The sequence below is a fragment of the Cyprinodon variegatus genome, unplaced genomic scaffold, assembly GCF_000732505.1.
Source record: "Cyprinodon variegatus isolate N-32 unplaced genomic scaffold, C_variegatus-1.0 Scaffold433, whole genome shotgun sequence".
Classification (NCBI taxonomy): domain Eukaryota; kingdom Metazoa; phylum Chordata; class Actinopteri; order Cyprinodontiformes; family Cyprinodontidae; genus Cyprinodon; species Cyprinodon variegatus.
Window position 1 is genome coordinate 21 of NW_015150886.1, and position 11913 is coordinate 11933.

General features: G+C 37.0%; 1 protein-coding gene across 7 annotated transcripts in view; it reads left to right on the forward strand.

Moving 5' to 3' along the window:
* Window positions 1-2464: 2464 nt before the first annotated feature.
* The window catches only part of LOC107093580 (gamma-adducin-like), a 25888-nt gene continuing 16439 nt past the window's right edge, over window positions 2465-11913 (forward strand). The window contains exons 1-7 of one of the 7 annotated variants that reach the window (XM_015388733.1): window positions 2503-2525; window positions 2639-2698; window positions 2845-2887; window positions 3282-3502; window positions 8394-8538; window positions 9377-9528; window positions 9886-9966. In XM_015388733.1, the coding sequence (XP_015244219.1) occupies window positions 3302-3502; window positions 8394-8538; window positions 9377-9528; window positions 9886-9966 (579 nt within the window). In that variant the 5' untranslated portion in view covers window positions 2503-2525; window positions 2639-2698; window positions 2845-2887; window positions 3282-3301. Of the gene's footprint in view, window positions 2711-2844; window positions 2888-3281; window positions 3503-8393; window positions 8539-9376; window positions 9529-9885; window positions 9967-11913 lie in introns of all 7 variants that reach the window. The other 6 variants (XM_015388732.1, XM_015388730.1, XM_015388734.1 and 3 more) reach the window with 6 other exon arrangements.

The window sequence follows — 11913 nt, forward strand, 5'->3', positions numbered from 1 at the left end:
ACAGAGGCTGCCTGTTAAAACTGAAAACAGAAATGTGCAAGGGATGAGATTGCTTTGCTTTTTAGTAAGTTATCACCTGCCTAAAGAAGCCATGTCTGTTATAATGCTTATTTTTTAATTTACACATTTAAAGGTTGGTACATTTTTCATAAATTTATAAAAACACTTAGCCCGTTACAGCAGGATTTGCTAATGACTATCTTAATTTTTTTAAATATATATATACAGAAGGTAGAGTAAGGCCTAAAAGTTTTAACATTGTGATTGGGGAGTCCAACCTCGAGATGGTGAGGAGAAACGCCAAGTAGTAGAATAAAAATGTTAAACCTTTTGGAGAAGTACAGTAGCTTTTAAGGAGCAACAGTTCGGGAACAAAGTAAGGAGCATCACCAGCAAATATAAATGAAAAGCAATGCATAAGCTGTGAGTATGTATTTTTTTATGAGTACCTGCAGAAGGTAATTTGTATTTAATTACTGAAACATCACAAGGTTAGACCTAGTGTGAGACACACTGTAAATATAAGAGGCTGCCTCGATCTGCCAAAACCAAAGATGGACTGGTTGAAACATCACATTAGCAAGGCTTTTTTGGAAATAATGTTTCCACAACTTCATCCATTTGTCATTAAAATAGCCTTTCTTTGTCCATGTCTCCACAGCATGTTAAATCACTAATACTAGTTGACTTGACAGAACATTTAAAACTTGCTCCATATTTCTCAGATGTGTCTCTGCTATTTTGCAACCTCTATGTCATACATAATATTCACTTTAGACAAAATTGTGTTTAACCTGGTTAATGCAGTCTTGTGAGAAAACACGGCTAATTAGCCTTTTCTTCTAGTGACATTTCAAAAGTTTTCTTGAAATTGTATGGAAAAACAGAATGTGTAGACTTGCAGGCATTTTTCTTCACATGCAACTGTCCTGTTTTTTCCAAGAAAACCGAATCACATTGGACTGAAAGCGTTTTTGCTTTTCAGTCACACTGATTTGGTGTTTCAAACTCAGAGAAACATTCACTGTGTCTGTAAATTTGCTGGAACATAGTCATTTGGCTGGTACAAACTCTTCCAAGAGGAACAGATGCCTTGATATTTTACCCTGATCAAAATATTTGTTATGCTAAAAACAAATAGTTGTCTGCTAATAAGGATTATGATTGAAAACAGAATATCTGTATAGTCAGTTAAAGATATCAGATGCTAAAAATGTACAAAAACATGGAAGAGGCACATCTGAAATGACTGGCCTCAACTGTTGCAGCTAAGCACAAAAACAGCTTGATTATCAGACCAAAGGGTATCTTGGAAACCAGAAAAGGCAGTATTACATATATTATATATATACTATATATTATATATTATACTTCATATAATATATATTCTACATTAACGGCTGATTTCTCAAAGACTGGGTAGTCCATGTCAGAAGTTTGACTTTTATTCACATAAATTTTCTATATAAACATGAATAAAAAAAAAAAACAAGATGTACTTTCAGCATCCAGAAGATTAAGACATGTGATTTATATCTGTCAAGCATTTACATTACATTTGGTAAATCCAAATACAAAAATAAATTTTCTTCCGATAATTCTTCAGGTAGCTAATCATGTCATTTTTTTTGGTTCAAGGTAGATTAAAAAGATGTTTAGAGAAAGCATTAATGCACAGTCTTTGCAACACTTCAACTGTTAACGTTCCTACTCTTGTTATTATCACTACACCTGTACAAGTTAAAAGGGGAAGCTACTTTTATTGAACTATGTTAGGTACATAAACATGGTCAGGAAAACATCTAAAAAACTTTAGAGGGAATCATGCTGTGGGCTCACAGCCATCTGTTTTAACACATTAGAGCCATAGAGCTTGGATGAGCTTCTCAGACAGCAGTCTTGGTTATGAAATGAAGCAGCAGGAGCTAATAAAACAAAAAAAAAAATGACATTTTTGCAATAAGTGCATTTTTTCTTGAAATGAGGGGGTAATTGATACGGACAATATATCTTTAAAACAGGAAAACACAATTGCATTGTCTTATTTCAAGTGTATATGATCTAATTATCTTATTTTAAAACTAAAAATACAAATTCCTTATTTACCTACTCAAATTAATGGAAAATATACTACATTTAAGACATATTTGCTCATTTTTAGATCGTTTTTGCATTTTTTTCAGAAACAATAAGGAAGTTACAAACTTTTTCTTTATTCAACAAGCTGCTTAATGGTTATTTCTAGGATGCATGCTGCAAAAATCGATTGAAAGCAGGTTGCAAATCCATCCTTTGCTTTCCCCCCGCAGCTTCAGCATGTAGTTGTAAAATCAGTACCACATCTAGCGCTGCTTTTTTTTTGTCCCGCTCCCAGGGTCCGATGGTGGGTGGATAAGTGAAGTCACATGGTCACTTTTCCTTTTTTCCCACACAAACACACCCACATCCTCCTCCATGCTGCCGCGCTTCTTCCTCACTCCTCGCACTGAGAGCCGCAGCGCGCAGTCCGGCTCCTTCTGGATCCTGTAAGCACAACTTGCGCCTCACGCACTTTTTTTTTCCTCCTGCGTTTACTTTTTTTCCCATCCCAATGAATCCGGATCGACATTAACAGCCGTGCTGTTGCTCTTTATCCCAGCCTCTGTTGGAGAAAGTCCACATCACGCCGTCCTGGGAGAGTTGGAGGGACTTTTTAGAGGTCATTTTCAGCGTGAGAGTTTGTTTTTGTTTCCTTCACTTGTTTGTGCATCATCTTATGTGTTTTTATCCTTTTTTTTTAAGTTGCAAAAATGATTGCTGCGTCGTTTGCTTTGTTTTAGTGCACTAATCCAACTTTTTACGCAGGCCCTATGTAAAGGCTGGTTCCTACCTCCACCCCCACATCCAGGTACTAACTGCTTTCCAGATGAGCTCATTTACAAGAGGCCCATACCTTTGTTTACCGTCCACCATGCTTTACAGGGGTGCTTTTAAAGCTTAACTTCTGTGTGGTAAATTGCTCTGCGATTAAAATGCATCATGTTTTTCTTATTTGGGCCATGTTTTGGTATTCTAAAAGTCCCTTGCATCATTTCCAAAGCATCTCTGACTAATGGAGCTTTGCACAAATCTGCATTTGTCAAATAACAATGTTCTCCTCTCTTTTGTCTATATCATGTAATTACATGAGTCACCGCTGCAGCTAGTACAGTTTCTTTTGCAGCTAAAATAACACAGGTTGCCTTGACAGCTTTAAACTGAGTGGAGGTGAGCTGATCCTTTGTTTTTTTCCCCCTAAATAGGAGACCACTGAGGAGAAGACATGAGTTTGGTGGATGTGAGGAGGGCCGCAGGGTCCTTGACCCTGCCCCTGTCTGGCAATGACCCCAAAGAGCACCACTTGGATAGCATGGGGGAAAGCAACCCAGAGTCGCAGCGAGGCAGGACCCTGTCGCCAGACCTGAGGCAGGATTTCAACATGATGGAGCAGAAGAAGAGGGTCACCCACATCCTGCAGAGTCCAGTACGTAGAACAGAGCTGCATGAGACTGCTTTCCTCCCACACAGAGGCTTTCGCTGTGTATGAGTAATGAACAGTGCTGTTAGAGCCAGAGAAGCAGTGAAATGCATTCTTTTCCATATTTAAAAAGCTGCTGTATTTACAGATGGTATATACGCCAAGATGGCAATGAAATGCTGCCAAAAACGTTTGTCACTTTATTATGTGGTGCAGATGTAGCTATATTGCAAAATTCAATTGTAAAAGTGCAAAAGTGACAAGATTGGTGGGATTCATCACATCCCCTCCCCCACATGTTGCTATACACTGTTGGTCAACAAGTCTCACAGCACTTTTTTCTTGTTCTTGACAGAAATAATGACTTGGCTCTTCAAAATTTTATGTCTGGTTATTTAAAAAAAACATTAGATCAAATGTTGTGACAACTAAAGAGTCTTGTATTTCGTATAGCTGTGTTTTTATTACAGCTTGTGAGATATGACTGTTAACCCTTTATAGGGCAAGATGGCATTTTTGATCACTTGCATACCCCTTACACATTGAGTCCCCCCATTCCTCAGTGAGGTCTAGAAACACAAGATCTATATCCAGCCATTCAGCAAAGATGCTGTTACATGGCTGTACGTCTTATTTTGGCATTTGACCAATTAGAAGAGCCCTTGAATGATATATTACCTACTGTAAATCAATAAAAAAAAAAAAAAAAAAAAACTTATCAAGTTAAGAAAAAAAGGTAAAAATGTAAATGCTCAGTGGGGAAGTGCGTAAGACTGTTACCTTGCAGCAAGAAGGTTCGGGTTTGATTCCCGGCCTGGGGTCTTTCTGTATTGAGTTTGCGTGTTCTCCCTGTGCATGCGTGGGTTCTTTCTCCGGGTACTCCGGCTTCCTCCCACAGTGCAAAAATATGACTGTTAGGTTAAATTAAGTTGAAAAATAAGTTATCAAGTTAAGAAAAAAAAGGTGAAAAGTTAATAAGCCAAGTTTACACTTTTATTTAGATTTATTAACTAAAAAATGTAAATGCTAGTATTAGCATTAATGCCTCTGGTTATGTTGTACCAAAAGAAAAATGTTTTTCTTTCGCTATCTGAGTGTTTTTCATGAAATTCTTATAGAAGCACTTTTGTTATTTTTCTTATATATAATATATTCGGGAAGTTGGCGTTTCTTGTTATTACATTGACATAAATTTTTTCCATCAAAATATGCATATTTTTTTGAATGTTACAAAGGTAATAAGGTGTTGCTCTGGATTCCAATAACACTATTGGCTTGAAACATTGATTTTCAAAGTATTTCACTGAGTGCCCTATAAAGGGTTAATCAGCCGAGTCCAAACTCTTCTTCAGTGTGAACCCAAGTTCATATTCAGAGGAGAATAGAATATTCATTTATTGTCCCTCACTAGGGATATTAGGGTTTTTTTTAGAAACAAATTAGCAACCAAGTTTGTAACAGAATAATAAATATAGTAGACATAAGTAGGAAGATTAAAAAAAAAGATTTGTAACATATCTGTCTGTAAAGGTGCATAAAAAACACCAGCAAGGTCTGTGCAAAAGAAAAAACTTAAAATTACAGTAGGGATGTAAACACATGAATAAAGAATTTTAGTTACGTTTTATAATTACAGCATAAATGCCTAAATAGAATTCCAGCAGTGAGTGCTGCTCCACCTGCCTGCAGTATTGAGGAACTGTCAGAAAGCTAGATGGCCATAATTTACTCAGCTATTTAATAAACCTCGATCATCCTGAAAGGCCCCGCAGTAAAACAACAGTTCGCTATGGTCAAAGACCAACCAGTGTTAATTAAATGAATCGATCTACAACAACTCTATTAAAAGGCTATTTCCTTGGTAAGTGCATTGTTGATGAACCCTGAATTGAATCTGATCTTGATTAGTCCTATGAACTATAGCACCTTCCACAGAAACCTTTTATATTGCCTTTTTTTTTTTTTTTTACAGTTTTTATGGGAGTGCTAACTTTCTTAGCAACTTTCTTCCCTGCACACATGCACAATACAATACCTCCGATACTGGTTTTATTGATGCCGATACCTCTTATTTTAACATTAGCATAAGTGGCGCTGATAAATGCAATCCATATCTTTGGGCTGATTCTTCAACTTCTACTTCCTCCACTTGCATCACAAAAATTTGATAATACTTAAAAGATGTAACACAAGTCCTAATTTAAACATAAAAGAAATATTTATTAATAAATCACACAAAATATTAACAATGGATAACAAATGGAGGTAACCCGATGCATGTAGTTTACTAAATAGAAAGACATGTCTGCTAAATGCACTTATGATAGAGTGATGGCATGCATACATTGCCCAGTATTGATAAAATATTTTTAAAAAATGCGAATGTCAGCTAAATAAATCAGCAGGCCGATGTTTTGGTCTCTCTCAACTTCAGTCACACTATGTTGAAATTCAGCAAACTACTGGTATATAGATTTGAGAAGTCATATAACGAGATTATTGCCCTTTAGTTTGCTGGGAGATTATAAAGTCTAGCAACTGCTGGGAGGAAGGATCTGCGATAACACTCCTTGGTGCACCAAGAGTGCAGCAGTGTTACTAAAGGAGCTTGATATTATTGTGGCAGCTTCAAGCATGACTTATCCAGTTCCAGTTTCTACTTGCCCCACACAAACTTAAATTTGTAAATTTTTCACATAAGTGGGAAAACTCAAAAACTGAAATTAGATTTTTTTCTTTTTCTGGAAATGAATTGAAAAAAGACTATTAATAGATAATATTCCCATCAATTCTTTTGTGCACCCGTACATCCATACATCTCAGTTACAGATGTTTTTACTTTCAATTAAACAGATTCAGGACTTTAAAAATGCAAATTAGAGTGTGGGATTGTGTGACTGCGTAGTGTTATAATAAAGTTTTATACAATGTTAGACACTCTTTAGTCATAAGGGTTAGGGTTTAGATACAAATTACTAAATTGTCAATCATTACTTGATTGTATCTGCTAACAATTTTCCTATAAACACTAAGGGCCTGATCTACAAAGATTCCACATAAAGGGCGCTGAACTGCAAGTTTAATTTCTTTTTCTCGTGTGTATCAGTGTGCATATTGCTGGTGGTCTACAATGGTTGCTTGTGCAACTTTTAAAATCTGTTAACTGGTTTGGTTCTGCCCATTTAAATGACTATATTGCATGTAATACTGGTAGTATTAGAGCAGCCATTAAAGAACAACAAGGTTCTCAGCCATGTAACTGGTGGAAATGATGACAATAATTATGAGAAAATAATTATGATATGAGATATTAGTACACTTTTCATAAGCAGCCCAATTGTAATGAACATTTTTTTAGAAAAGGTAATTACTGATCGATGACCCCCCCCAATCCCACTGCCTTTCCGAGACATGAGCCATAGTCCGATTCACAGCAGATAACGCTTCAGAGGGGCTAAGAAGATGCAAAAACTACAGCTATAGTTGAGTTTCAGATTGGAAAATCTCTTAAATTTTAACATCTGCATGTCCTCCACCCAAAAATTACATGATTTGGTCATTAGAACATGGGCTTTATATTGATGAACACAAATAACTTTGCGCACGCTGCCTACTGAATTGATATAGGTAAATCACTTTGCCCCTTCTCTGAAGATCAGCTTTGTGCCTACAAATAAGTGTGCATGTTTATTAAGATGTGCAAATAATGTGAAGATTAGGTCTGTAATGTATTTAAGTTCAGCTAATAGTCATTTAATTCCATAACATGTTCAACCTATTACTCCTGTAATGTATTAAGATACCAGGGGGTTAAAAACTTTTAAAGATAACATTAAGGTTGGTGCAAATAATTGAATTAATCAGGATTAATAGATTATAGAAATGATCATCAACTAATTTAGTAATCAATCGTTAACGGGAGTATAGAGACTCTAAAGATGCCTTTCGCTGACAGAGCAAACAAAAAAAAAGCTAATTTGTGCCATTTAACACTAAAAAAAAACATTATTGTCTGTCAATATGCTCTATCCAGCATTCCTCAAGTGGAAAAGTTTTAGTTTCACCTGGCTGAATTCTGTAAAAAATAGTATTTAAGGAATCTTAAATAAGATTAAATAAGGAAGCAAAATTATAATTAGTTGCAGTCCTAGATAACATAACCTTTTGGGTTTTGTCCTCTTAAAAAACAATCTGTCCTTTCTATGTTTGTTAATATGACTACACAATTTCAGGAAATCCTTCAGTGGTGTTTTCTGATCAATTTTAACAAATCCACGTATTTTCTCTCTATAATCTTTGATAATGAGCATCATTGAGCAGCAGTTTTTTGTGAGACAAAAAAAAAAAAAACAACCCTACATTGATTGCAGTTCAGAAACTCTTCTCAAGCTGAAGTATTAAATCTGTATTTAATAAGATTTCAGGCTAACCTCAATCTAACTGAAGACAGCACAGTCTGGAGTACAAGGAGGTGTAATGCACAAATATCAGTGAAGTGGATAGAAATAAGACGAGCCCACACTCATCCTTGGTTGCATAACAAGCCCAACAAGTGTAATTCATCACCATGGGAACTGAACGGATGGAGCAGAATACCAGAGCTCAACCCTAGCTAACAAAAATGCTGTTCTAGGACTCACTGCTACTCTTGATGCAAAATTTGATAGTCATGTTTATTTTACACCCCTCCTCCTTGTTTCTTTTAATGAAGCCCCTTTTCACAGACTCACAAAGAGCCTTTTAATAAGCCTTTGGTGATTTGTGTACAGTGGCAATAAGGAGAACTCCCTGGACACATCCTCTGGAGGTGTTGGAATGAGGTGAAGATTGTGTTTGTCTCAGTTGTCACGGTGACAGAGCTTTACAGCACTGTTTTTCCTTCTTGCTTCGATTTCAGGTGTTTAAAGATGAGCTGGAGGGCCTGATTCAGGACCAGATGACGAAGGGCAACAACCCCTCAGGTCTCCTGGCACTGAGGCAGATTGCTGACCTGGTCATGGCCAGCACCGTGGGAGGAGCTGGCCCTTTGACTTCACCCATCAGTGAGTGGCTGTGTTTACAAAAGAATCTGTCTACGTCCCTTCGAGTCAGGTTGACACTAAGTGTGCCGCATGTGTATGAGCGTATTCTGCACACTGATTAACCTCATTGTTGGAGGGAAATCTCTCAGAATCTTGTGACACTCGACAGCCCTGAAACTGCAGAAGAAGCAGAAAGTTGTTGACAACATCCTTCATTGTTTACTCCCCTCATGACCACTCTTTGGAAGAAATTAGAGCAGTTTGCTATGGTAATTCTGTTAGTGTGACTGTTTGCCTCGGGGGAGGCTTTAACAGAGGTCATAGAAAAGACATAAACATTCGAATCAGGCCATGAAGGAAGTGGTTGCGAAGCTGTTTATGCAAACCTTTCTTTTAGAAAGCCAGAGTGGTCATAAAAAGAGATTGGGTTCTGTATCATTACATGTCCTTATATGGAGTAAAAAGCCCAAAATATCTTCTGGTTTTACGTTGGGAATTCTAAGACCTTTTAAAGCTTCGTAGCTGCATCCAGCTGTGCAGACTGGAGTTTCCTGTATGTAGTAAGAGTCATGTAGAGTGGAGGAAATCCATAAAAGTATTTTTGCTTGGCTTCTAAATTGTTTTAAAGATTGCTTGTTTATCCATTCATCAGTCCATCCTTTTGTCTGTCCTTCCACCGCCTATTCACCCATCCATGCTTAATTAAAGAACTAATCTAATTGCATAACTAACTTTTTAATTTGACTCTGGTAAAATATGGGATGCTGACACGAGGCGAATTGTCCAAACGTAGATGTAAACATGTTAAGCAATGCTTTGAAACAAAGTGATGTGCAGGACGTGTTATGTCTTTCTGCAGGCTTTGGGATGGTAACTCCAATTAATGACTTGTACAGCATTGAGTCTCCTTCCTTTGCCAAAGGAGAGAAACAGAGCCGTTGCAAACTGGCCACCCTCTACAGGCTTGTTGATCTCTTCAGCTGGGCTCGTTTTACAAGCTCCTACATCACTGTGAGTATAACTTCACCGTCTGACTTTGCTGCACGGTGGCTTATTTATGCATCACATACGTTGGCATATCTTTATGTGAGCTTGGTGCTCTGACTCGTTGTTATTCATATATGGGATTTTTAATTACAAGTGTGTGAAGGCTGACATGAATTAACTATAAAATACCTGACAAGCACTTAAAATGTCAGAGTTTGACATTTGAGTAACGAGACTAAATAGGTAAAAATATCCTGGAGATATACTTCATTTGCATCAGAGTACACTGGCTTTTGGATTCTGACCGGAATCATTTTGTGTCATGTGGTCAAAAATGTTGGACTGAGGTGTGAGCCTCCTGCTTTCTTCCCTGTGACTCAGGTGCGTGTCAACAAAGAACAGGATCACATCCTCATCAGTCCACAGGGCCTGTCATTCGCTGAGGTGACTGCAGCTAATTTGGTAAGAACAACCCCTGAGTCAGATGCTTTTTACCAAATGCTATTAGTTGTGTGCTGATATGCTGTTTTAATGCATTTCATTCATTCAAACACTGGAACACAAGCAGATGTTATGAATTCATTCATTGACTGCATTTGATGACTGTATTTGTTTAGAAAATGAGATATATTAACAGTGTTCTTAAAGTCAGTTCTTAATCTGTGTTCTAAATGTTTTTATGTGCTAGTATATTTGTAAATTCTGTTACACTGGTTTCTGTTGTGTTTAGAAATGTGCAGAAAATTCAGAGCTCTGGTTCAGAGAATCATACCAACTAAAGCATGTTGGGGGGGTCACCTGCTCATGAATCTTAAAAATTCTTTCCTTTTTGCAATATTCTTTTTAAAAATGTCTTCTGCAGGAAGAAGCATAAAGTTCCTATCTATAGTGGTGGTTGAGTAATGCAGGGTCTGTCTGTGCAGAGGACCCGGTCCACACAGATCAACACAACCATACATGCATATCAGTGGCTGCTGCTGCTGCTGCTCTTTGAAACAGGGGAGGCTCAATGGTGTTAATTAAAACCAAAAGTTATGTATTGAATTAAAAATGTTGAAAAACATAAAACACATCAATACAACGGGTGAAAATAGCTGTTCTGAAGCACTCTGAAATTATAAACTCCAGAAACCACGGGAAGAGTTCAGCACAAGACAAATTTTCTGACCGATGATCACTTTTCCCTGTGGACTCATGAGGAAAACCTCCTCGCTATCTGGTCACGGTCAGTCTGAAATCCTCAAGAATGTTTACCAATCAGTATTCACTACAACCCCCTGCTCCAATGACCCCCCAGGATGTTTAGCCTTACAGGAAATGACATATTTTGTATTGTTATCCAATCAGAGCTCTAGTTTCTCGTTGCTTACCTCCATAGACCGAGGCTCAAACCTCAACAGGGATTTTTCATACAGGCTGACAGGCAGAGTCCTGCTGTTCCAGAGCAGAGGGGAGATTTGGTCTGAGAGCAGAATAAACAGCTGATTAATGCTCAACACACCATACCACCATAGCGCATATTTAGTGCAGTATAATGACTACATTTATGAATTATGACCTTGCATATTTTACGAATAATTTTACAAAATTAACGGGGGAGGTTTAGTCTGCCTATTATTCAATGAGAAATCACCACTGATGCATACTTAAGGGTAGAAACCGTATAACCTAACAGTCATGTTTTTGACTGCGGCTGGAAAAAGAGAACCAACATATGTAATGGAAGAGCATGCTAACTCTATGCAGCATGCAACAGCTCCTGACCTCCTTACTGCAGAGAAACAGCACCATAAGACAAATCTTTGTTGTAATACGGTAAAATCCTGTCATATAGTGGCAGCGCTCTCACACATGCTCCTAATATCATATTAATATTGACCACAGTTGGATGGTCAGAATAAAACATGAAATGTTCACAATTCTCCTTTTACTATGACATGGTATTGGTGAGAGAATCTGTTTGCACTCTATGGTTTTTAATCACCTGTTTGCAGAATTTAGAAAGAAAACAGTTGGAATGAGGGCTCTTTTTGTAATTATATTTATCTAAAGAATATATCAAACAGGTTCTAGTGCTTAAAGTGTTTGGAGTAAATTAGTATTTCATTCTGGCAAGTATATAAACTTAGTTTAATCTGTGCAAAACTGTTTGCCCTTTTTTGTAGGATTAATTTAGTGCAAAGTTCAAACATCCAGAGTCAATTTTACTTACTGATGTAAGTTAGAAATATTAAACTAAATATTAAATACAAAGTTCAGTCTAGCATTGTTGCTGCTGATTATTCTAACAAGTTTGGCTTGAAAGTTTAAATACCCTTTAATTAAAGACAGAAAAAAATCAGGTGCAAGTTAAATAAAATAGAATTTACAAAATTAATAAAAAAAAATATATATATATATATATATATA